We start from the raw sequence: 27,634 nt of genomic DNA, 5'->3' as shown, positions 1-27,634 counted from the left end.
CCAAGCTGTCACATCCTGTTTCAGTTCCACTAGATACTGTTTCAATTCCACAGACTTCTTGGCTGTATTTGCCACCGTTGATCACTCTATCCTAGAAACAGTTCATTCCTTGCCTTCCCTGATAAACGTTCCTGTGGTTCTCCTGGGACCGCCACTGAGGCAGGGTTTCCCCATGCCAGCCAAGGCACTCTCCTTATCAGGGCCGCAAGCGCCAGAAGCCTTCCCAGCTCCCAGATTCTCCTCACTACCTCAGTCTTAGCTCCAAGTTAACTCAGCAACCAACCTGCTCTTTCAGGTTCCCAGCGTTAAGTGGTGATGGCTTTAAAATATGTTGATAAACTCTTTGATACTTCTCCCTTCAAGAATGGAGCTGAATTCCCCTCCTCTTGTGGACTGGACTCAGTGACTCATTTCTAACAAAGAGGGTGGCAGAAGTGACAATGAAATGAGAACACAAAAGGGGGACACCTTGGAGGCTCAGTTGGTTAAGCAGCCAACTTTGGCTCAGGTCATGATCTCCCGGTCTGTGGGCTGGAGCCCCGCATCCGGCTCTGTGCTGACAGCTCAGAGCCTGAAGCCTGCTTCGGAATCTGCGTCTCCCTCTCTCTCTATCCCTCTCCTACTCATGCTCTGTCTCTCTCGCTCTCAAAAATAAACAAACATAAAAAAATTTTTAAAAAGAACACAAAAGGCATCGTGGCTTCCAACCCTTGTTCACTTGGATCACTTGCTCTGGGTGAAGCCAGCTGCCATGTCACAAGGACGTTAAAGCAGCCTTGTCAACAGGCCCACATGGGGAGAAACTGAGGCCTTTGGCCAACAGCCATGTGAGTGAGCCATCTTGTAAGTAGGTCCTCCAACCCTAGTCAAGCCTTCAAATGACTATGGCAGCAAAACCACCTAAACTGCTTCCAAATCACGGACCCACTGAAACTATGAGGTAAGTGTTGTCTGAAAATCACTACATTTCAGGGCCATCTATCATGCAAGTCTAGATAACTGAAACACTAGTATTACCCACAGCCTATGTTATATCCTCTCCAAAATACCAAGCATTGTTTTAAATTCCTGACTAGACCCCAACTAATACAAAATGCCAATCTCTTCTCATCATTGGCTAGCATTCTTTGGACTAATTTTTTTTTTAATTAAAAGCCAAAGTTTTGGACTTTTAATTATAACTTTATCACAACTTTCAATAGTTTTATGGCTCTAATTTAGTCTCTTAATATATGAGCAAGAAAGACTAATAGATAACGATATATGTATAGTTGACTTGAATATATTACCTATTCTCTTTATATAATTTTTCTCCTTTCTCCTTCCCCCTCCACCACCCATTGTCCTTCTCTATGTCTCCCTTTCCCCACTAAATAATTCTAGTCAGGATGAGAAAGGAGCTAAGGAAACTGAGATACACTGAAATTTAAAAACTTGTCCAAAGTCTTATAGGTAGTAAGTAAGGGAGCCAAGATTCAAACCAGACAGACTGCTTTCAAATTCTGTGCTCATAATCACCATGCTATGCAGTCTCTCATAGTGTGTGTGTGTAATGATCACATATTAAGAACATCAAAATAGGCAGAAGTCCTTATATTCACCAGTATGGTTACATAGTCATTGCTGGACTGATTTTTCCTTCCACGGTATCTACACAGTTAATCACATGATATGAACACTGTTAACAGTTAAATATCAACTGTTCTAAGCAATGAACAAAAGCCTGATACATACACACACAAGGACACAAAGGAAAACATGTTTGTGTTTTTTTTTTTAAAGAAAGTACTAGATGATTCACACATAAATATCAGAATTCAAGGGAAATATTTGTAGGTAGCTCCATAATATGTAATGTCATGCCCCAGTACGTGATCTACAAATCAGTTCCTTGGAGATGTTTAGTGCAATGATGAACACATCACCGTCTACTGTGTTTACTTAGAAAAGGAAAAAGAAAAAAAAAAAACATTAATCCGAGTTACACTGAGAGATTTTTATTAACTTAAACTGACATTATTAATTTTGTCTGCCAAGTCCTTAGTGAATATACCTTTTATTTGATATAAACCTACAGGTTCTTATCAATACCACAGGATCATGAAAACATACAGTAATCAGTGTTTTGTAATGGTTAAAACAATGTTCAAATAACAAGTTACTTCACTGAAATACTTAAAAAGAATATTTTGGGGAGTGTTTGAAGGCTCTGTTTATAAATAGTAATTGATATATTTAGATAGGTATTTGGTTCTGAAGATAAACACTTCTTATATAAAACATTGTTTTAATACATTGCTCTACTAATGAGGCTAAATTACATATATTTCTAGAGCTAAAGAATAAAGCTTTATCTTCATATTTATTTTATTCATAGGACTCTTATCAATGAAGAATGTTGTATCTAACAATAAACTGGCATACTGCAAGTGACATTCCATAGAAGTAAAAAAGAAGGTTGCAACAAAAAAAAGAGATCACTGCGTTACACATTCTTTACACAAAGAGCCCACTCTGAACAGAGAATTAAATGCAGAGCAAATGCTTTTAAAAGTTTTTGTGCCGAGCTGGCAATTACAATCTCCACACAATCAAGAGAAAAGGAACAATAATAATACAGAACACAGTATTTTTAACGATTATATCACATTTAAAACCTTCAGCCATCCTCTGGGTTCTCGGATCAGATTGGCAACTGAAATTTCACGTCCACTTGGGCTTGCTTGGCTAAGGTCACTATTTCAGAGAGCTTTACAACCTGAAAGGAAAATACAAAGCATCTTTTATCTCTTCACGAAACCATAAAATGAGAACTACTGATGAATGTGAAATTAATGCACATTAAGTCTTTTTCATTTAAAACATCTGGGCTATTCTGACATTGTTATAAATCACTTCACACTCTTACAAGCATTTGCCACTCTTGAAGGATAGTCAAATCTGACACTATTCACAACTCATGCCTCAGTTCAATACTTACTGATTTTATATATATTCTAATTGAAGATGTATATATATTTTATACATATTCCAATTGAATATATATGTGTGATATATGTATATAAATCTTTTTTATTGCTTAAATTTTTTTCTCTTTTAAAGATAGAAACTGTAATTGTCTTAGCTGGACGCCACACAGTGCAAAGCACATCTCAATAAAAATCTGTTTAAATAATATGTACACACCTTAACTTGCAATATTGGGATAGGAGCTTGGGTTTAGGGAGTTAGTTAGTATTTTACTTTTCATCAAGCTGAATTGCAATGTTGTCTCTATAATCTAAGACTAACCAGCTGGTACCATACAAAACATTACACAAAATAAACATGTCAAAAAACAAACAACAAATTCAGCTTCTCTCCTGCCCAAGAGAGTAGTAAAGAGAAGGTTTTGAAGTTAGGCCCCTTGGGTTCAGATCCCATTCCGATACGTATGATGTGATCTTGATGAATAATTTATTTAGCCTCTGTTTCCACATCTATAAAACCAGAAATTATATAACCACATTTGTAATGAGACAATACCTGTAGAGGAAGCTTAGCATTGCATGCACAAAAAGCAATAAATGGCAGCAGCTGCTACTATCATCATCATCACCATATTATCATCTATATTATTATAACCTCCATAATCTCATAGTCAGAAGAAAAACACTAGTCACAAATTAAACCACCTGCTCACTTTTATCTGTCAGGGGTCTATTTAATCAAGATTCTATTGATTCTTCTACTTTCTTTCCATGTCCACAAAGCTTTCTGGAACACCTTCTACCATTTCTTTGCTCAAAATCTTAAACTCAAGATTAAGTGTAAGTCCCTGTGTCACTAAAGTGCAATTGATTTTTATTTACCAGTGAGTACTTTCCCAAAGTATGTCCCAAAGAAGGACAAAAGACCTTTATTATTTTTACAAAATGGTAACATACTAACTTAGCAAATCTCAAAAGCCTATTGCTGATTAAACCATATAGCCCCAGAGTATTCCGTAAAATGTCTATAAACAAAGGTAGCAAAGAATCAAAAGTTCTCATTTTCAAAACACCTTTATGTCTACTATGGAGTGTGCTTCAAGATAGGTTATTAAGTAAAAAAAGTGAGGTAAAATACATATTACCATCAAATAATGTGAGAAATGTAGACAGACAGATAAACACACACAGATACATACATACACACACACACACACACACATATACACACACATTATTTGCTTATCATTTTAAAAATTGGAAGGATGAACTAAAGACCTCTTTTAAAAAGTGGTTATGTGTGGGGAAAGAAGAAACAGGGAATGAGTATAAAAGCTAGATTCTCTGAATATACCTTGTTTTATAGTTTTGACTTTAGAACCACGCAATATCTATATAATATAAAACAAAAAATCCTTTAAAAATAAATTAATTATGGGTGCCTGGGTGGTTCAGTCAGTTAAGCATCCAACTCGACTTCAGCTCAGGTCATGAACCAGTGCTGTGGGATTGAGCCCTGGGCTGGCTGAGGCTCAGTGCTGAGCGTGGTGCCTGTTTAAGACTCTCTCTCTCCTGCTCCCTCTACCCCTCCCCACCCCCACCTTCCACGTGCATATATGTGCGCACTCTCTGTCAAATAAATAAATAAATAAATAAATAAATAAAACTTAGATTCTAAAATGAACAGGCTAATATTGCTAATAATGAGTGTTTTAGCTGCATATTAGGAGCACTGGACCCCTTACACCTATCATCCATCTTACACACTTCGCAAATCTGTCCCTAGATTATCATAGCCTGCTTACCATTTTAGCAGCTTCATCCAAGTCATCACAAGCAAGAATTTTAAGTCCACTGTCTGTTATCAGGGCCTTAGCATCATCAACTCTTGTACCTGGAAATGATTTATGCAAATATAAAGATGTTTTCAATATTTACACAAAATCATTTAAAATGTCTGTCACAATATGAAATTTCAACATAGGAGTACTTCCATTATTTAATATAAGTGCTTCTAAAACCAAAGAAAATACTGTAAAAGTCCAGAGTTACCTCATGAAATATCTTGGTTTACCATGTCAATGGTAACTCAGGAAAGTCAGAATTCAAAACAAAGCACAACGAATAAATCATGTGCCAAATTATACCAAGCAAAACTACAAATATTTTTGCCCCAATGTCAGAATTTTTTTTAAACCCACATTTAAAAAAATTCCTATTACATAACATTTTTATTTGAAAGACATAGCTATTTGAAAACTGTATTTTAAATGAACTGAACTCCTTGGAATTAGGAACTTTTAAACAATTCGAGTTCAAGGAACAACTGCAAGATATCTTTTACACTCACCTTGTAACCGTACCACGATTGGTATTTTAATTTCCAAATCCTTTACTGCCATAACGATACCCTGTGCAATAACATCACACCGCATGATTCCTCCAAAAATGTTAACCAGAATAGCCAGTACCTGTGAATAAAATGCTTTTTGTAGATTAAAACTTAAAAACCAAGGAGTAGGTATCCTTCCTTCCCAAGAAAATACTAGTGTCTGTGCCTTAGGATACAAATTAATTCCATGGTAACATTTTCAGATCAAACCATCATACTCTCCGTACTCTCATCACTAAAATTTATGCAGCCCACCACTCACCAGAACTTATTCTCCCCAAGCTGGGTAATTTCAATGCCTGGCTCATATTCTCTAGTCTCCTCCCATATGACAAAGACTTCCGGACTGCATTTACTCGTTTTCTATTAAGCATAGCCATACACCACACCAACAAGACTGCCCCAGATCATGATTTAAGATAATGTCACATGCAAGATCTCCAATTTAGTGTTCACTACCTGACTATCATTCGTTCTTCATTTATCCCCATCAACTCCACCAATTTCTCACACAAAGCAGAACCTCAAAATCACTCAACTTCTCCTGAATACCCACTCCTGGCTACACTTCACATCCAAACCTCAAGGCCCGTCTGGATCAGCATTCTTTCATCATCCCTGATAAGTCTGAATCACTGTTCTTTGATCATTTCCTCCCCCCAAATCTTTTTTATTTCTTAAAGAGTCTTAGTTCAGGAATACCTGGGTGGCTCAGTTGATTGAGTGCCAGACTCTTGGTTTCAGCTGAGGTCACGATCTCACAGTTCATGAGTTCAAGCCCCCCATCGGGCTCGCTGCTGTCAGCATGGAGCCTGCTTCAGATCCCGTGTCCCCTCTCTCTCTACCCCTCTCCCACCCATGCTCTCTCTCTCTCTCTCAAAAATAAAACATTAGAAAAAAAAAAAAAAAAAAAGTCTTCATTCACCTATACCAGAGCTTCCCACTAGCGAGCTACAAATGATACAAATGGGTTACAGACATACCAAGATATTGTTCCCCTCTACCCTTTGGGCAGCTAGGAAGGTTCTGGGACAGCTACTGCCTCTGGGCCAGTGGTCTCTGACTATAAGCAACCTTCTCTATTTATCGCCTATACCCCTTTGAAATATCATCTTCTGTGAATGACAGGACATTAAAAAGGTTGAAAAACACTGAACAATGCTATCCATTCCTTATCTTTACCACTCTTATTTCTAGACCTTTAAGAAATGAAGAAACAGACTAGAATTCATAATGACCTTGGCACCCTCTTATCTCCCTCCCTCCCACCTCATCCTGCATAGCTTCATTGCATACCACAAGCATCATCTAACACTCTGGACTTGAAGTTATTAGATCTCTACCATGTCACTTTTACCTCCAGTCCATTTCAACTAATTACCACCAAAGCCAAATCCTTGACTTGACCAGAATGAATGTTTCTAGAATATCAGCTATGTAAATCACACTATGCTTAACCTCCTCTCCTTGTGCCTATTATCTCTAACTCCATCAAAACCCAGTCTTTTCCTCTTAAAAGCCTCTACTCCCTGAACCTTGTTCTAATTCCCAGACTCTCAGCAGATCTGACTTTTCTTCACTACCGAGCCCAGAACCTGTGGCTGAGCAATACAATGATACTGTTAGCTGCATGCTTAATTCCTCCATACCCTACCTCTGTTGAGACCAGTATGCCTCTGCCATCCCTTCAAAGAGTGCACCATTGGATGATTTCAACCAATCAGTTTACTCATTCCAACTTCAAGGAAAAGCAAAAAAATGAGAACAACAACAACAACCCCGATACACTAGCATAACCTGAAGGGCGGCACAATCATGACTCTTCATCAGCAACCCTTTCTCTAGTGGTCTGTCTCATACATCTCACTTCCCTCATAAGTCTCCTATCCCACTTCAAGGACTCTAATTTTTAACATGTGATCTTCCTTTCTCCAATGACACCTCAAGGAGAGAGTCGAAAACTAATCTCATCCCCTAATTACTGTGTTGTATCTCCCCAGGCCTTCACTCTGTTGACTATACTCACTCTCTTCTTCATCCTCAAATCTCTTCTCTCTCCAGCTAGAAACAGCTCATCTTCCTGGTCTTCTAAACAAACAAGCAAACAAACACACACTAAATAGCTCTCCTCGACCCCACCTCCATTCAACTGCTAACACTATGTTCTTCTGTGCCTTCAGAAAAAGTACCCTGAAAACGTAATCTCGCCTGGATGTCTCCATTCCCTCAATTCCTGACCACAGTTCAACCCATTACAACCTGGTCTCTGCCCCCTTCTCCCCTACTGTTCTTGCTAGGGTTCCCAATCATCAGTTCAATCCTTACTCTGCCTGATCACTCCTACAGATGGACACTACTGCCCATCCCTTACTTCTCAAAACCCTCCACCTTGCCCTTGGATGTCACCGCTTTCTCCTGATCAGCAACTATCTGTCGGTTTCTTTTTTCTCTTTTATTGGGTCTTCCTTCTCTATTCAATCCTTCATCCAGGAGGGTAGGGAGGGGAGGAGAAGGGGAGAAGGTTCCACTCTTGGTTTCCTCATCTCACTCACATGGGTCACGTTACCAACTCCTAACACTTCAACTTTTCTCACAGTGCTGAGGACTGTCAAATATACATCCAATCGTTATAGGAAGTATAGTATCCTTACCACTGCCTGCTAGATACAGTCATCACAACCCAAACTTAACACATTCATTCAGAAATACCTATTTCTCTACTTTGCCTCTGACAGCACAAAAGGTATCACCACCCAATGATTCCCTCCAACCAAAAGTCCTAAAGTTAACCTAACCAACCCTTCTCCATGGCCTCCCAACACAAAAAGGGGGAAAAATGAATTTAATGATTCTATTTCAGAAATGCCTCTAAATCAGGTTTCTTTGCTGTATTCTTACTGACACTGCCTTTGTCCAGGACTTCTTAATATTTTTGAACAAGTAGGTATAACAACCAAATTGATCTCTCCTGACAGTGCCTCTCTTCTCTCCATTTCACCCTATAGTAGCAGAGTTACTTTCTTTTAAACATATATTAATATTACATGTTTAATATAATTATTACATATTATATAACTATAACATATAATATATAATAATTATATAATTATAATTAAATATATATTAAGTCATATATACAATTAATAAATAAAGAGGAAGGGGACGGAGATATATACATACACACACACACACACATATATATGATATATATATGATATATATGGACTAGGGTAAGGGGGTTAAAATCCAAATTCCCTAACTACAGATAACAGAGATCTTTACAGTGTGGTCTCAATTGCCAACATTAATCATTCATTCCAATAATGCTATATTCTTATGCATAAGCATCTTCCCATTCCATAAACACAGTGGTCTTCTTTGGACTCTACATGCCTTTGTATATTCTTCCTCTTGCCTAACTCATTCAGTTTCTCAAGACAGCTCAAGGAATCATTCATTCAGTGAAGGCCACCCTGATTCTCCCAGTTACTGGCTCAGTCTTCTGTTCTTCCACAGCACTACACTCACTTTATCACCCCAGTCAGACTATAAATGCCTTGAGCAAAGTAACCATGTATTCCCAAATGCCAAGTACAGTGTCCAACACAAAGAGACATGGTAAGTATACAGCTACTTCAATGCTATCTACATTGTCTCCCTAGGTTCCTGGCCTGTTTCCAACTCCAATGCCCTTCCTGTCAGCCCACAACACTGGAAGTCTTCATATGCTTTATTCTTGTCCCTAGGCCCTAAAAGCCATACCTAGAAAAGTAATTAGAATTTTAGTTCACGTTAGTAAGTATTCAACAGTTAAATAATTAGATAATACTCTGCTTTTTAGAGTTTATGCCAAAAGAAGCTACAGAAATATAGTTCTAATAAGATTTGTTTACTTTTTTGAACAGTTATTAAACAAGGGAAATAAAGCACTTTTATTTCTCATTTTAGTTCAATGCTTTTTGTAAAACTAAATATGGCAAATAATTCTATAGGCTCAAAGAATGGTAAATTAAATTTTTAAAAACAATTCTAGAGTCTAACATCACAAGTAAAATGTACATTGTCGGCATCATCAATAACAAATATTTATCAATGACCTCTGTGTACTAAGCATTATTCCAGCCACAGGAAAAGGAAAGAGTAAGAAATTATCCTTACCAATGAGGAATTCTCAGTTCTAAATTCAGTAAAACTAGTTCTAAGGTAGCCACTATCTTATTTTTCTATTAAGTCTTACAAAACCCACATTGGTCACATAGTAGATATACTTCTTTAAAAAATGATTGATAATATGTCTATCTTTTGGATCATGTTTCACATCTCTTGTGTTCTGATAATCATTTATAAAGTCAGAGTTCTAACTTATGGCATATCTACATATGACAGATTTATGCAAACATTAAAATGAGTGTTTTACAAGCACACCATAGTAAATGGAAAAAGTGGCTCAAAATATGTTAGCCAAAAAATTCAAAATATGTATTTTGAAAGATATATATGAATGAGTGAACTTGATGGCATGTGAATTATATCTTAATAAAGTTTTTTCTATAAAAATATATATGCAAATAAAGTTGTTTCTATAAAAATATATATGCAAACAGGAAGAGAGAGAAAGGAAAATAGGAAGTGTGTGTATGAGAAATTTTGTGTGTGTGTGTGTGTGTGTGTGTGTGTGTGTGTGTGCGTGCGCATGCGTGTGAAATATACAAAAATTAACAAGTCAAGAAAAAATGATCAAGTCAATAGTAACAAAAATTACCTGTGAATAGAATTTAAAATAATTTTAATTTTCTTGTTTGTAGCTTTGTAGATTTTTGAGATTTCTGGGCTTTTATGGTGAACTAGCATCTCCAGAATTTTTCCACAGGAATGGCTTCTACACCAGATCACTACCATTTATAGTATTACCTAATACCATCTAATATATCTTCATCTTGTTTTCTAAATTAGAGTGGGAATCTTTATCTTTTTTTTCTAGTTAACTTTTATTGCATTGATTTCAGGAGCTTTTTACAAACTAGTGATGTCTTTTTGAATTATAACGGTATACTCTTGTAATGACCACATCTACTAATTAATCAAGTTAGTTCTCGTCATTCGAATTTACCTTTTTATCTGAAGTGATGAGCTTAAATGCTTCTGTTACTTGATGGACTGTAGCACCACCACCAACATCAAGAAAGTTCGCTGGAGTCCCTCCATGAAGTTTTATTATATCCATTGTGGCCATAGCCAAACCAGCACCATTTACTATCAAGAGGGGAAAATGATTTGTATAAGCAACAGACCCAGAGAAAACAAACAAAGCTCAGCCAATCCAACTTTAACATAAAAACACACAGTACCTAGACAGCCTATATTTCCGTCAAGGCCAATGTAGTTCAGATCTGCCTTAGCTGCATCTTTGTCCCTTTCGTCTTCCTGGGTCCAGTCCTGTAAGTCAAAGATTTTCTTCTGACGATAAGCTGAATTAGAATCAAAATTAATCTTTGCATCCATGCACAGCACTGTGAAAGGAAGAAAAAGAAAGTGATCTTAATTTCAAGACAGACACAATAAACTAACCAATAATAGTTCTTAGTTTAGTTAATTAGGTTTTGTTATTTATTGAAAGTATTTCAATTTATGTTCACAATGCATTCAAACTGTTTATTAAAAAAGAATATTTGGGAATTAAAACTGCCCCATCAAAGTTAGTAGTTCCACACCCACCCTAGGCAGATGATAACAGATAAAAGAGAAAAAAAAGTCCACTTCAAAAACACTTAAAATTTGTTTTAAAATTGCCAAAAATTAACCATCCATGCACCTGGCTAACCCCGTCACTTGCACCCTGGACCCCACTCCCTCTCACTTACTCAGACACATTGTTCTGGCAATTCTACCTTTCCTGCATTATAAAGTGCCCCCTGTTTACCTACTGGCTAAATCCCAACAACTTGCAAAAATGCTGTTATTTTTCCCACCTTAAAGAAAGAAAAATATATTTTGCAACCTCTTCCCCCTTACCCTTCACTTCATGTACAGCAAAAGTCCTTGAACAAATTGTCTGTTTAAACCAAGGGTCAGCAAAAAAACAATATGGCCCATGGCCCAGATATTGCCTATGCCTATTTGGTATTGCCTGTAAGCAAAGAATGGGTTTCACATTTTTACATATTTTTAATGGGTTGTGAAGAACAAAGAAGGGAAAAGAAAGAAGGAGAAGAACAAAAATATGAAGAAAAGCACCATTCGTGGCCTACAAAACCTAAAATATTTACATCTGCCAGCCCCTTTGCCTAAACTCATCGTACAAATTTTTCTCCTGCAATCCTCCCTTAAACCCATTCTAATCAGGTTTTACTTCCAGCAGTCTACCAAAATGACTCATATGAAGGTCAATTCTCCCAACTTCACCTTTCAGTGCTTTATCCCTTCCTCACCCCAATATAACTGCAACATTCTCCTTGCTGTACTTGATAAAAGGCTGAAAGCAGTGATCGGTTTCAGCCCAGAAGCCTGCCCAACATGAGACAAAGTTTCAAGTCCTGCTAAGTTAACTACAAATAACAATAAAAATCAACATTCTTCCAGAGGAAAATAAAAGAATTTCGTCTCTACACCATATTTTACAAAATGTCCAGTATGCAACTAAAAATTACTGTATCCATGAAAGAAAAATAGGAAAATGTGACCAATGGTAAAGAGAAAAAGGAGACAAGAAAAACCAAACCCAACATGATCCAGATTTAAAATCAGAGGACTGTGAAAGTTATTTTAAATATGCTTAAGGATTTAAAGAAAAATATGGCCATAATAAAGGACTAGATAGGTACCTCAGTAGCAAATAAAACTATAAAAAAAAAAAAATCTAGAACTACAAAGCACAACACCTAAAATGATAAATTCACTAGGTGGGCTTAACAACATATTTATTAGAGATGGGTCAATGGACTTTAAGATAGATAAACAGAAGTTATCCAATCTGGAGGGGGGTGGAAAGTGACCTGTTAAACAGTATCATGTTATCTAACATGTAATATTGGAAGTAGAAAGAAGAATGGGGCAGGAGAAAGTATTTGAAAGGACAAAAAAAGACACAGCAACCTAGATTTCTATGTCCAGTTTGTAGTAATTTGTTACAGCAACCACTGGGAACTAACACAGCTGCCAAAGGACATCAACAGAAACTTTGCAGTCTACTGAGGAAAATGTATGTCCGATAAACATGAAAAATTCTCAACATCACAAATAATCAAAGAATTGAAAAATAAGATACCATGTCCTGATTAGCAGTTTGACAGAGTTTAAAACCAAGATAACAGCCACTTCTGGCACAAGTAGGCATTGAAATGGACACTCTGTAAGTTAGAACAACTTTTCCAGACAACAATCTGGCAAAATACATCTCAAAATGTTATTATCCTGGCCCAATAATCAAACATGTTAAAATATCATTACTCTTCAATCCCAAAATTCTACTTCTAAGAATCTATGCAAAAGCTAATCAAGGCTGCAAAGACTTATATACAAATAATATACAAGCCTTTAAAAACTGAAAAATATTTAACATCAAAAATTTTATTATGTAGTCTTAAGTTTAAAAAGGGAAAGATATAAACTGAATAGACAATATGATCCCAATTACAGAACAGGCTGAAATGAACTAAAATATTAAAAAGGATGTTTGTGGCAGGGTGGGGGGGGATCTGGGTGGCTCAGTCAGCTAAGCATCCAAGTCTTGATCCTGGCTCAGGCCATAAATTTCACGGTTCGTGAGATCAAGCCCTATGTCAGGCTCTGTGCTGACAGTGTGGAGCCTGCTTGGGATTTTCTCTCCCTCTCTCTCTGTCCCTCCCTGCTTTCTCTACCTCTTGCTCCCAAAATAAATAATAAATAAACTTTAAGGAAAAAAAAAAAAAACAAAAAAACAAAAAAAAACGATGGTAGGTAATGAGGTTATAGGAAGTTTTTCCAACCTACCTATGTTTCTTGGTACTTTGCAAATTTTCTGTAAATACAATGCCCTTAATCAGAAAAGGAAAAAAAAAAAAAAAAACTCCTTCAAAATATATAGAAATGCATACAAAGAAAAGAAAAAATAAACTAAAATACAAAGGGAAAAAAATTAGTTTTTAAGAGAACAAAGACATTCCCTCACCAACAGAATATGGCTGTAGAATTTCACAGCTGAAAGTAATTCAGGAGTCTTGCTTTCAATGTTATTATTACAGAAGCAAAACAAAACAAAAAAACTTTTATACAAATAATTCTCCTTCACTGAACATTTCATTTTGAAAATGTGCATCAGCCTTTACTCTTTATAAAAAATTTTTTTAGTTTTATAAATGACCTCTATGATCACAAGAGAATTTACTCATTCTTCTTTACACAATCAGATAAATGACCAACTAAAAATCCATTTCTATAATAAAGAATGTACCTAATTAAAAGTATACAAGGGAAAGATGATCTACAAATGCTTAAGAGATTAAAATATCCAAAGTGACTTGAAACAAAATCAAGTAATACAGTTAATATAAAGTATCAAGAAAAATTTAGGCTACAATAATGCAACTTATATTTTTAAAATGGCTATACATGGAAGGTATGATCATTCAGAATCTGATTTTCCTTTAAATACATGCAAAAGAAAAGGTGTCAAAGTGAGAAGCTAATCTTACTTCTCTGTTGGATAGAAATATTAAAAGGAAGCAAGTACCAGACTCTACCCTTTGTATAATAAAGACCCATGACAACTCTAAAGTCTGGAACTTGTGGGAGACTAAGAGGGCTAGTTCCTCAAAACTACTGCCATTGACTCACTACCACACTAATTACTCTCATCAGCACTGCCCAAAAGAACTTTCTGCAATGATGGCAATATTCTGTATGTGTGCTATCTGATAAGGTAACCACATGTGGCTACTGAGCAGTTGCAATGTGACTAGTTCGACTGAGGAATATTCTAATAAATTTTAATTGCCACGTGTGGCTGGTAGCCCCCATACTGGACAGTGCAGCTTTAACCTCCCTGTGTGTACATAAATATACATTTTAAGTGTTTGTTTTAATAGGTATTTATCCTTCATATTTGTTCACATTCAATTTATTATAAAATAAGTTTCTACATAGGAAAGAGTTCACTTCCTTATGAATTCAACTTCCTTACTGAAGCATACAATTGGTGGATAAATACAGAATCAGTGTTTGGTAAAAAGGAAAAGATCCCTTACCGGCTCCATCCGAATCCTCTACCATTGGATTTATTTCTACCATAGTTGCATCATATTTCAGGAAAAGGTTGTAAAGCTTGATCATATTTTCTGCTGCAGAGTCCACAATATTAGGTGGAAATCCCATCTTCTGTGCAAGCTGAAATCAATTTGTCTCTTTATTATATGAATGTTGCGTATGTCCAATCAACATTAAGTTACTGTAAATAAAAACCTTCTAGCTTATCACTTAAATAATAAGTATGAATTGTTTGTAGTCAAACATGAATGACTGAAATAGCAGCCACTACTACTAAATGGTTCAATAAAACTTTTTATTCAAAATTCCCACAAGACAAGTAGTATGGCCATTTTACAAATGAGAAAGATTCAGAGAAGTTAAGTCCTGACTAGACTCCAGTTCCAGTGTTTATTCCATTGCCTTCATATTGCCTCTAAGCCGTATGGCAAACCTAAACTGAAAGAGGCTTATATTTTATTAAAAGACATATAAAAGGTGGACTGACAATCCCAATGGTCCAAATGACGGCAAAAATATTAAATCACTTGATTTTACCTTTTAAGTAATTTATGAACAGTGTCTACCAAGCAATTAGGACACATTCAGTCAAACCAGTATAACTGCATTCATTCAGAAATCTACTGAGTATCTAATATAAGACAGGCCCAAAAGATACAGTTACTTAAGCTTCTATTCTAATAGAGGGGTGTATAGTCTTGAGCAGAGATTCCTAACTAGATATATACCTGAAGAGCTTTTTAAAAAATATACATACCAAAGTTCCAAACTAGAAGTTCTGGTTTACAAGTCCTACAGTGGACCAAGCCTTTCATAATTTTTGAAGTTCCATAAGCAATTCTGAACCACTGATATAGAAGCTACATGTCTATATATTTATTCTAACTGCTGCAATTGGTCAAGAACACTATGAAGGAGGTTTTCCTCTTTTCTAACTACTATCTAAGGCTGCAATACATTTGAATTTTAATTACAGAAAATCTTAAATTCTTTAAGGGTGAATATGATTTTTGCAAAAAGTCAAATACCAGTAAGTAAAGAGGATAATCAGCCAAAAAAAAAATGGCATTTTCAATTAAGACTTATTTCATATAGAGAATAATATGAAATAAATGAGAAATAATTAAATATTATTTCATTAAGAAAGATTTTCACTAGGTTATAATCTACCATTTTAGATCTAAATATTTGAGAATTGCAACAGAATTCTGATCAACCCAGAAAGACATTAATTTGCCAAACACTGTGCTAGGTAGCATTTCTGCTCTTCACTCAAAAAGCTATAACCTGAGTAGATTATTCCTTCAAGTGTTATTCGAAATCAAGTATTCTTTCTCATCTAAATTTAACTGTCCAGTCATCATTCTCACATAACTACCTAATGAATCAAGTCTCTCTCTGTCCCCTTTAAACCTTTATACCATTATCTTGCTTCAATGACTTTACCAAGTTAATTGCGCTATCTCCTTTAAACTTTTGTGCTAGTCAAAAATTCTTGCTCTACTGTACTTCAATATCATAAAGCTTATTTTGACAGAGTTTCCCACTAATACACATTAATTTCATTCAAACTTTAACATTCAAACTTTTCTTTTAAGATGAGTCACTTATTTTTCATATCCAAACTAAACAATTTAATAGCAGTATTCCAACCTTACCAGTCAACTCTCACAGGCTATGGTTTTAAACTTCACGGTTGGGTTTCTTTTTGTTTTTTTGTTTTTTTTTTGTTTTTGTTTTTGTTTTTTTTGGAGAAGGTGGTGGACAGAAAGTGGGGAAGAAGCACACAAAAAAGGACAGTACAGAAGACTAAAGTATAGGCAAAAATTATTGTTTATGTGCAGACACTAAAAGCCCATAGCTTTCATCAGATTCTCAAAAGTATCCATCAACCACTTCCCTCCAAAAAAATCAGATTATAGGAATATATAAGACAGGGTCCCTACCATTCCATACAATTTACAGGAAACAAGGGGGAGATTGGAACACATTAAATGCCACCATGGGTATGTAAAATCCAGGCTATGATAAACAATAAACCATAATCACCCCAGTTGCTTCAACAAACGAAAGAAGGATGAAGAGAGTGAGGGAAAGAAAACCTACAAATTAGAAAAAGACCTATGAGACAATAACCAATAGCAATGAAAGACCTTATATGGATCCCAACTCAAACAAATTATAATTCTCATACAAATCTTAAATTCTTTAAGGGTGAATATGATTTTTGCAAAAAGTCAAATACCAATAAGTAGAGGATAATCAGCCTGAGAAATTATATACAAATTACAAAAGAAAAAAAAAATGAAAAACTTAAGACAAGGGAATTTGAATGAATGGGTAGGTAATGATTATAAAGAATTATTAATTTTACTAGGTATGACAATGGTATAGGGGCTAATTAAAATAATCCTTGCCTTTTAAAGACAAGTATTAAGATACTTAAGGAAAATATTGTAGATACTTCTAAAATATTTTTTTAATATTTCTTTATTTTTGAGAGACAGAGCATGAGTGGGGGAGGGGCAGAGAGAGAGAGGGAGACACAAAATCTGAAGCAGGCTCCAGGCTCTGAACTGTCAGCACAGAGCCCGATGCGGGGCTTGAACTCACAAACTGTGAGATCATGACCTGAGCATAAGTTGGATGCTTAACCGACTGAGCCATCCAGGCACCCCTACTGTAGATACTTTAAAGGCTTCAATTTCAAACAAGATATTAACATGCATTGACACTAAAAAAGTTTTTTAAAAAAGTTTTGTCAATCACTTAACTTATACAAAGTTAATTCTCTTTCTTTTTTTAAGTATTACAATTATCCAATAAAGCTAGGTAGAAATTCTTCAGAATACAACATACCCGGACAGCTTGTTCCTTTTTAATGCCTTCTACAATATCAATAGGTTCTTTAACTATGGCCTCAGGAGTCTCAGCAGCAACATCTTCAATGTTGACACCACCTTGAGAACTTCCTATTAATACAGGACCCTGGCAAGAGGAGAAACAGCCAAAACATCTAGATTTTATTTTTGGACCCATCAATAAAATTTTAAAACCTATTTATGCACACTATCAGATTTATGTATCTATCACTCCCCACTCCTATCTTTAAATTTCCTTGAGAATTTATCCTTACATCTCCTGCACAGTACCCCTTTATAAATGTTCAACTGAAATAATGGAAAAGAAGCGAAAAAATAGAGGAAGACAAGAGCTCACCTGTGAGACAAAAAGATTAAAAATATACACAAAACTTATACCAAATTAAGTTAATATAAATATGTACATATAAAATATAACCTACAAATTTTTCCTAAGAACTAAAGGACAACTATTGTTTAAAGGACATTTTTAAAAATCATTTAAAAAGATACTGATATTTTCAAAAAGTCTAATAAATAAAAGTCAATTTTGTAAGCTCTAGCCCTACTGCAAGTCAGTAAAAATTACTTGAAACAATAGTTCTATGATCATGAATGATATAAGATAAAAATAATAAATAATTAACTTTTAAGTCTCTTAAAATCAATCAAGAAAAAAACCTTAAAGCAAAATAATCTAATAGATTTGTTAATTTATGCACAAAACTGGAAACATGCAAAAACAAGGAAATGGTAAAACTATATTACTGAAGATTATTTAAGGTATAGGAAAATGATCTCAGTAGTGTTATACAGGAAAAAATGATATAAAACTCTAGATTCTATTCTCAACTGTGTGAGTTTTTTTTTTTTCTAGTAGATTTACATTTTTAGAGGTTTTATGTAAATCTTTTTTATTTTTATTTTTATTTTATTTTTTATTTTTAAAAATTTACATCCAAATTAGTTAGCATGTAGTGCAACAATGATTTCAGGAGTAGATTCCTTAGTTCCCCCTTACCCATTTAGCCCATCCCCCCCCCCCACAACCCCTCCAGTAACCCTCAGTTTGTTCTCCATATTTATGAGTCTCTTCTGTTTTGTTCCCCTCCCTGTTTTTATATTATTTTTGTTTCCCTTCCTTTATGTTCATCTGTTTTGTATCTGAAAAGTCCTCATATGAGTGAAGTCATATGATTTTTGTCTTTCTCTAATTTCACTTAGCGTAATACCCTCCAGTTCCATCCATGCAGTTGCAAATGGCATGATTTCATTCTTTTTGATTGCCAAGTAATACTCCATTGTATATATATACCACATCTTCCTTATCCATTCATCCATCGAAGGACATTTGGGCTCTTTCCAAACTTTGGCTATTGTTGATAGTGCTGCTATAAACATGGGGGTGCATGTGTCCCTTCTAAACAGCACACCTGTATCCCGTGGATAAATGCCTAGTAGTGCAACTGCTGGGTCATAGGGTAGTTCTATTTTTAGTTTTTTGAGGAACCTGCATACTGTTTTCCAAAACTATGTGAAGTTTTTTAACATAAAGTATGTTTAAATGTGCAACCACTCAATAATCACACAAACTGCAAAAAAAGATGGGAAAACATTAAATGGTAAGACTTTTGTTACCCTATGTGTCACTATTCTCCCCCCTCAAATTTTTTTACAATGAACATAGTATTCTTAATCCAGGAGAAAAGAAAGCATGACTTTCATGGAGAAAAAAAACAAAAGCAAAAGATTATTTTCACTTTTCTATCCCAGGAACTAGTGTGTTTCAGTAACAAACTCATTTCAAGATTTAAAGTAAAGGATTCATTCACATAAATGTATTCATTACTGTTTGGAGAACAAAACAGTCCTTCAAATCGTCAAAATAAGCAATAGCCAAAGGGGGGAAAAACTTACTACTTTTTATGGGAATTAACTGTTACTTAGGTGAAAAAAAAATGATTTAAAAAATAGTACCAGCCTCCATGGAGAAAAACTGGGGGGCTGAGAAACAGGGGTGGGTGGAAGACTGATATTTCCTTGTACATCTTCGCACCCTTTAAATTTTACATTATGTGATTAGATTTCAATATGCATGTGTAATAAAGAATTTGGCTGGCCTTTATCCCCAATGTCTGAAAAGCACCTTTAAACCATCCAGTACAACTTAGAGTTTATGCTAATGAGGTGACTCATGGTAGGCCCAAGTTAATACAAAGGAGATGACTCAGGTAGGCAGAAGGCATGCAAAGGACAGAAAGGCAAACACTGTGATTAGAGGTTTGGAGCTTTGAGCCACATGATATCAGCCCAACCTTCTGGAAGGAAAGGGGTCCTGGTGTTTAAGTTCAACAAAGTAGTCAATGATTTAATCCACCATACCTATTTACTAAAGCACCCCCAAAAAACTGTGGACATCAGATTCACCAAGATGGTTGAACAGGAAGCCCTAGACTCATTCTCCCACAGAAACACTAACTTAATATTATATGATCTGAATTTTTTATTCCTTTTTAGGAGAGTAAATCTCTTTATAGGAATGCCAGAAACCAGTTAGGAAACTGTAGTACCTTAGGTTCAACTGCAATGAAACAGGTAAAAAAAAAAAAAAAAAAAAAAAAAGCCATTTCATTTCATCCAAGTCAGCCCCTCCCCTAGATTGACTGACACAGCTTAAGATCAACAGAAATAGCCCAATGCTGTGCTTCTTCCTTGGGAAGGAAAAGGGAAAGTCAAATATGCATCCAACATTCTTGCTTTTCAGAGGACTATTGAAGGAACTGATTTCTGTCTTACCTAACTTAGAAAACTGACTGGGAAAAGCATATTGTAATTGCCTGTGAGAGCTCAGCAGTTAGGGTACCACCACAGAACATATAACACTGAAGAAAGAAGCCAACATAGCTCTCACAAATTGGGGAAAAGCAGCCAGCTCATGGATTTTTTTTAATAACTCAAGGAACTAGAAAAAGAACAAACTAAACCCGAAGTTAGCAGAGAGAAATAATAAAGATTAGAGCAGAAATAAATAAAAGAAAATAGAACAGAAATAACTAATAAAACTAAAATCTGGTTTGTTGAAGAGATCAACAAAATTTACAAATCCTTAGGTAAACTAAGAAAAGAAAAAACACAGTAACAAAAATTAGAAGTGAAAAAGAAGACATTACAAATGGATGCCACAGAAACAAAAAGGATAAGAGACTACAATGAATAATTACATGCCAACCAATTGGATAACCTAGAAGAAATGGATAAATTCCTAGACACACAAAATAGACCAAAAATGAGTACTGAAGAAAAAAAAAATCTGGATATATTACAAGGAGATTAAATGAGTAATTAAAAACTTCCCAACAAAGAAAAGCCCAGTACCAAATGACCTCACTAAAGAATTTCACCAAATATTTAAAGAACTAATAGCAATCTTTCTCAAACTTTTCCAAAAAATTAAAGAGGGAGGAACACTTCCAAACGCATTCAGCGAGGTCAGCATTGATACCAAAACCAGACAAAGATACCACAAGAAAACTACTAACCAACATCCCTGATGAATATTGATGCAAAAACTCTCAACAAAACACTAGTAACCAATTTCAGTAACACACTGACAGGATTATATATCATGAGCAAATGGGATTTATTCCTGGAAAGCAATGATGTTTCAACCTATAAAAATCAAAATAATTCACCACATTAACAGAATCAAATTCAAAAACCACATGATCATCTCCACTGATGCAGAAAAAGCATTTCAAAAACGTCAACATCCTTTTATAAAAACACTCAACAAACTAGGAATACAAAGAATTACCTCAACATAATAAAGGCCATATATAAACAACCCACAACCAACATACTCAATGGCAAACAACTGAAAGCTGCCTTCTAAGATCAGGAAAAAGGCAAAGATGCTCATTCTTGTCACTTTATTCACTATGATATTTGGAAGTCTTGGCCAGAGCAATCAGGCAAGAAAAAGAAATAAAAGGTATCCAAACAGGGAAGGAAGAAGTAAAATTACCTCTGTTTACAATGTGGTCTTGGATATAGAAACTCTAAAGAACCTCCAAAAAACTGTTTAAGAACTAATAAATGAGATCAGCAAAGTCACAGGATACAAAATCAACATACAAATATATCTTGCATTTCTATACACTAACAATGAACAATCTGAAAAGGAAATTAAGAAAACGATCCCGGGGCTCCTGGGTGGCTCAGTCAGTTGGGCATCCAACTTCGGCCCAGGTCATGATCTCACAGTTTGTGAGTTCGAGCCCTGTGTCGGGTTCTGTGCTGACAGCTCAGGGCATGGAGCCTGCTTCAGATTCTGTGCCTCCCCCTCTCTCTGCCCCTCACATGCTCATGCTCTGTCTCTTAATAATAAATAAACGTTAAAAAAAAAATTTGTTTAAAGAAAATGATCCCATTTACAATAGCATCAAAAAGAATAAAATAGGATAAATTTAATCAGAAAGATAAAAGACTTGTACAAGGAAAACTGTATCACAGTGCTGAATGAAACTAAACAGGACACAATAAACAGAAAGACAGTGACTGGAAGACTTAATATTATTAAAATGTCCAATACTACCCATGGCAATCTACAGATTAAATGCAATCCCTACTAGCACTTTCTCCCAATACGGTATTTTTCCATTGTCCCTTGTTTGAAAAAATAGAAAAAAAAAAAAAAAAGAAAGAAAAAAAAGAAAAGAAAGAAACTTAAAATTCATATGAACTCTCTGAGGATCCTGAATAACCAAAATAATCTTGAAAAAGAAAAACAAAGCTGGAGCCTCATAATTCCCAGTTTCAAACACATAACAAAGCTATAGTAATCAAAACAGTATGGTTCTGGCATAAAGACAGACATATAAACCAATGAAACAGAAAACACAGAAATAAATCCTCATATATAGTCAAACGGTCTCTGACAAATGTGCCACAGCTACACAATGGGGAAAGGATAGTCTCTTCAACAATGGTGTTGGAGAAATTGAATATCCACGTGCAAATTAATGAAGATGATCCTTACTTTACACTATAAACAAAAATTAACTCAAAATGGATTAAAGACCAAAATGGAAGATCTAAAACAGCAAAACTCCTAGAAGAAAACAGGGGGAAGACTTCATGACATTAGATTGGGCAATAATTTCTTGGATAAGACATCAAATCACAAGCAATAAAAGCAGAAAGAGACAAACTGGACTAAATCAAACTCAAAACTTCAACACTGTAAAAGAAACAATCAAGAGAGTGAAAAGGCAACCTACAGAGCGGGAGAATATCTGCAATCCATATGCACGATAAGAGATTAATATTCAGGATATATAAAGAACCACAATTCAATAACTAAAACCCAAACAATCCAATTTAAAAATGTGCAAAGGACTTGAATAGACATTTCTTCAGAGAAGATGCAGATCTTCATCAGCTTATGGTAGCATAACAAAGTACAGTAAACTGGGTGATTTAAACAACAGGCATTTATTTCTCACAGTTCATGGTTCATACTCATACTAATCTCCTTATCAAATGGTTTTTCAGCCACATCCTTCATATTCTTTTCCAAATAGCTTTCTTAGTTTTTGGAGTTTAGGCAGGCTGAGAATTTTCCAAATCTTTAAATTCTGATATCTTCTTGCTTCGCTTAACAATCCCTTGTTCAATTTGTTTCTCTCTTCTCAAAGTTTACTATAAGTAGTCAGAAGGAACCAAGCTGCTTCCTCAATACGATGCTTAAAAATCTCCTCAGCTAAACATTCATCCCTCCCAAGTTCTACCTTCCACAAAACGCTAGAACATAAACACAATTCAGCCAAGTTCTTTGCCAATTGTGAGAAGGATCACCTTTTTTCCATCATTCATCATTTCAGTCTGAGACCGCAAAAGAATGATCTTTCCATATCTATATCTACCCATATTTCTACCAACATTCTATTCGTGACTATTTATATATTCTCTAAGAAGATGGAGGTTTTCTCTATAGCTCTTTTCTTTCTGAGTCCTCACCAGAATCACCTTCCAAAGTCCCTCCACAATAACCCCAGCTTTTTCTACCACATACTTCAAGACTCTTTCAGCTTCCATCCATTACCCAGTTCCAAAGCCACTTCAGCATTTTTATCTATTTGTTATAGCAGCATTCCACCTCATAGTCGCAACGTGACCTCACATAAACCTAATTACCAAAGGCTCACTTCCATATATCATCACATTAGGGCTTAGGGCTTCAAAATATGAATTGGGGTGGGGGGGATAAACAGTCAGTTCATAACAATATACAAATGGCCAACAAGTATATGAAAGGGTGCTCATTATCAGTAATCATTAAAGAAATGCAAATCAAAACCACAGTGAGATATTACTTCACACCCGTTAGAATAACTTCTGTCAAAAAAAAAAAAAAAAAGCATTTAGTGAGGATGTGGAAAAATTGAACTCCTGTGCCCTGTTGGTAGAAATGTACAATAGTAGAACCACTGTGAAAAACAGTATCAAGGTTCCTCAAAAAATTAAACACCATATTACTATATGATCCAGCAATCCCACTTTGAGGTATATATCCAATGGAACTGAAAATGGTATCTCAATAGACATCTGCATACCTACATTAACTGCAACATTATTCACAATAGTCAGAATGAAGAAACCTGAATGTCCATCAAGAGATGAAAAATAAAGAAAATAAGAAAAACTATATGTATGCACATACAATGGAATACATTCAGCCTTTAAAAAAATAGAAATCGGGAGGCACCTGGGTGGCTCAGTCAGTTAAGTATCCTGACTATTGATTTCAGCTCTGGTCATGATCTCAGCAGTTCATGGGACTGAGCCCCACATCAGGCTTGGCACTGACAGCATGAAGCCCACTTGGGATTCTCTCTCTCCTCTCTCTCTGCCCCTTCCCCACTCACACATGTACTCTTTCTTTTTTTTTTTTTAATTTTTTTTTTAATCTTTACTTATTTTTGAGAGAGAGACAGCATGTGAGCAGGGGAAGAGCAGAGAGAGAGGGAAATACAGAATCCGAAGCAGGATCCAGGCTCTGAACTGTCAGCACAGAGCCTGACGTGAGGCTCGAACTCACAAACTGAGATCATGATCTGAGCCGAAGTCGGACACTCAACCGACTGAGCCACCCAGGTGCCCCACATGTGTACTCTTTCAAAATAAACTTCAAAAATATAAAAAATAAAAATAAATAAAATTTTAAAAAGGAAATCCTGACACATGCTGCAACATGGATGAACCTTGAAGACATTACACTAAGTAAAATTAACAAGTCACAAAAAAGACAAATACTGCATGATTCCACTTACATGAGGTTTGACTATATCTACAACAGTCAAACTCTTAAAAACAGAAAGTAGATCTCTAGCCAGCTAGTGGGCATTAAGAGTAACCCAAGGAACCCAAAACTTGAGGCTGGTGTCTGAAGAGAACACAGGCATGTGGAGGACTATACCCTTAACCTGTGAGGTTTGGCCCAATTCTGGGTACTTGGTGTCAGAACTCACTACAACATATACAGCAGACAAATTTTTAATGAAAGAATTAATTGTGCCTTCTCAGCCTCAAGAAAAGTAGTAAGCTTAAGTAAAGAGAAATGTTTGAAATTATACTCTAATTTTTAGTTCTTCTATAAGCTTCAAATGAAAAGGTATTCTTCATATCCTCTCTAGCAAGGCTAGAGCTTTTACAAAGATCTAAAGTGGGAGGGGGAAGACAACTCATTTATGAAGAGCTTGTTCAACTAATACCAAACTAACAGCATGCTACTGAAGTAGAATATAGGTAAATTTAACTATAGATAACCCTAAAATGTAATTTTTTTCAACAAAAGAGGTAGAAACCAACAAACATTTAAAATATTTGAACATTTTATTTTAGTTTTACTTTTTCTTTAATATATACTGATAAGAGAAATAAAAAGCCACATAAAAGTCTGGGGGAAAAAAGATAATATTAAATCCTCATTAAAGTAATGATTAGGTCTCCAAGAGTTAGCTGTAAGTTGGGGGGCGGCGGGGGTAAGGCTAAAAAAAAACCATATGAAATAATAACATAAAATAAAGTGAACAGCCCTTCTCTGTACTAATTCCCAACCAATTAGAAAGAAACCCCCAAACTGTAGACAGCTGGTCAGAAGAAAGCTTACAAAAGTAAATATAAATCAGTTAAAATAATGACTATAGTTTTGCATTTGGTCGTGACTGCTGAATGAATGCTGTTTGTTTAAGTGATTTGGTTTTAACTTTTAAATTTTAGTAATAAACGTTCAGAATAATTAAATTCTAGCAAATAGCTGTAATTTCAAATAAATGAATAATGCTATTTTCTCCTTCTTAACCTAAATTCCTCTTCTCATTAGTACCACAAAAACAATTTTGCCTTAAAATAGGTCTGAATTTTAAATAAGTCACTTAATAAAATAAAGACCTTTTTTAAAAACAATATAAGTATGCGAAATAAAATTTGGAATTCTTGTGGCACATTTTATATCTATTCCAAGGAAAGTAAAAACAACTTGACATAGTTAAATGTGCCATTCATTTACAGCAGATTCCAATATTTTACTAGAAAAATAAATGAAAATATTTTGCAAATGTGATTTGTTAAATTAGATTTGTCTCAGCCCAAAAGTACCCAACAGGCACTGGGTAAATGCTAAGAAATCTAATTTTTAACAAGTGCCAAAACAGAGGAGCTACTTAAATTGATTTTTTGGCATACCAAATCTGGTAAATATGATATATATCTGCCCAAGCTTCCTGATTTCACACATACTAAAGAAGACCAATAGAGCCTATGACTCACTCCTAAAAACAGATAAGGAACAAAATCAATATTTTATAATCAGTTGACTCCTATACACAGAATTTTAATTCAATCAAAAATGCTCTTCTCTTTTCAGTTTAAATAGCTGATTTTTTGTTATTTAATAGAGATTCCCACAAGAGCTTGTCATAACCCAAAAAGTAACACCAGCCAACTCTTACACTGGTCTAATATGACAGCATCAAAGAACATCTGACCAAATGGTTTTACTGGTACTATCAAATTTTTAATCTGAATTGTTACAACTATGTAATATAAATGAAAACATCTTTCTGAATGAGACTCAAATAATTCTCTAAAAATTCAAGTTCTTAAAATGAATTCAAATTTGGTTCTTTTCCCCAATGCTATATCTTTATAAAATATAGTCAGTGTATTATATTTAGATCTTTAATAATACATATTCAGTTTGCTATATTTACTCCAATCAAAATGAGGTACTCTGAATGTGCAACATTATAGGACTCCTATCTCTATAACAAAAAGTAAAAACAAAATAACAAAATGAAAGATGTTGATATAAAACATCAATGGAAAAGAAAACGTAATGAAAATAACTGAATTTATAAAAGTGTAATTTTTATAAATGTGTAAAATATATTAGGTTATTGTCATGAGATTTCTAAAATAACTTACAAATCTAAATTCTACCATATAGAGAAACCTATAATGGTAAACATATTACTTACAAATAAAACAATGTCTTTTATCTTATATCCTGAGTGGGTTTTTACTACCATCTAGTGTTATACCTTAAGAAATACTTTCTTGTAAAAATTAAGTTATGAAAGACACTTTATAGTATCACTCAAACATTACCAGAACATGTAATTAACTATAAGAAAAAAAAATCACAGTATGGAAAATAGCTTTTTAAAAAGATGTTTTATATACAAAAACTAATTGCATTATTCTTAAAATTTTTGTTGTATTACTCATTGTGTGATTGTGTAATTTACATCAAATCCTTACTAGGACTTCCAAATATGTACTCAACTTGCCTGGAAAAACAAGGTATACAGCACAAAGATTCAGCCCATTTAGTGTAACTAATGTACTCAAAAAGCCAAATAATTAGAGTATAAAATGATTATCAATGCTCTCTCCATGGCAACGGGTCTATGAAAGGTCTTCTTCTTCCCCGGGTGCCTTAAATGCTAGCATTTTAGGTTCCATAAAGAGAGGAGAGCAGAGCTAGGGTTATCGCTCCCTAGAATCATATTGTTTGCTAGTGAATGTCACCCTTCAACTTGCCAAATACCAAATCAGCTAGTGAAATAAACCCCAAACTGTAAAAAAACACCAAAAGGTTGAAAAAGAAG

At 34.9% G+C, this 27,634-nt stretch overlaps 1 protein-coding gene across 3 annotated transcripts in view; it reads right to left on the bottom strand.

Annotated features, from left to right (window-relative positions):
- Positions 1-1,975: 1,975 nt before the first annotated feature.
- Positions 1,976-27,634, bottom strand: part of SUCLA2 (succinate-CoA ligase ADP-forming subunit beta) — a 43,544-nt gene continuing 17,885 nt past the window's right edge. For all 3 annotated transcript variants that reach the window (XM_003980377.5, XM_023251507.2, XM_023251510.2), the window contains 7 exons: positions 17,461-17,589; positions 14,583-14,721; positions 10,710-10,871; positions 10,472-10,614; positions 5,320-5,440; positions 4,775-4,863; positions 1,976-2,758 (listed from right to left, as the gene is read on the bottom strand). In XM_003980377.5, the coding sequence (XP_003980426.1) occupies positions 2,684-2,758; positions 4,775-4,863; positions 5,320-5,440; positions 10,472-10,614; positions 10,710-10,871; positions 14,583-14,721; positions 17,461-17,589 (858 nt within the window). In that variant the 3' untranslated portion in view covers positions 1,976-2,683. The remainder of the gene's footprint in view (positions 2,759-4,774; positions 4,864-5,319; positions 5,441-10,471; positions 10,615-10,709; positions 10,872-14,582; positions 14,722-17,460; positions 17,590-27,634) is intronic.

This window comes from Felis catus, chromosome A1, assembly GCF_018350175.1.
Source record: "Felis catus isolate Fca126 chromosome A1, F.catus_Fca126_mat1.0, whole genome shotgun sequence".
Taxonomy (NCBI): Eukaryota; Metazoa; Chordata; class Mammalia; order Carnivora; family Felidae; genus Felis; species Felis catus.
The sequence above is the reverse complement of the archived record's forward strand: the minus strand, read 5'-3'. Positions and strand labels throughout refer to the sequence as shown.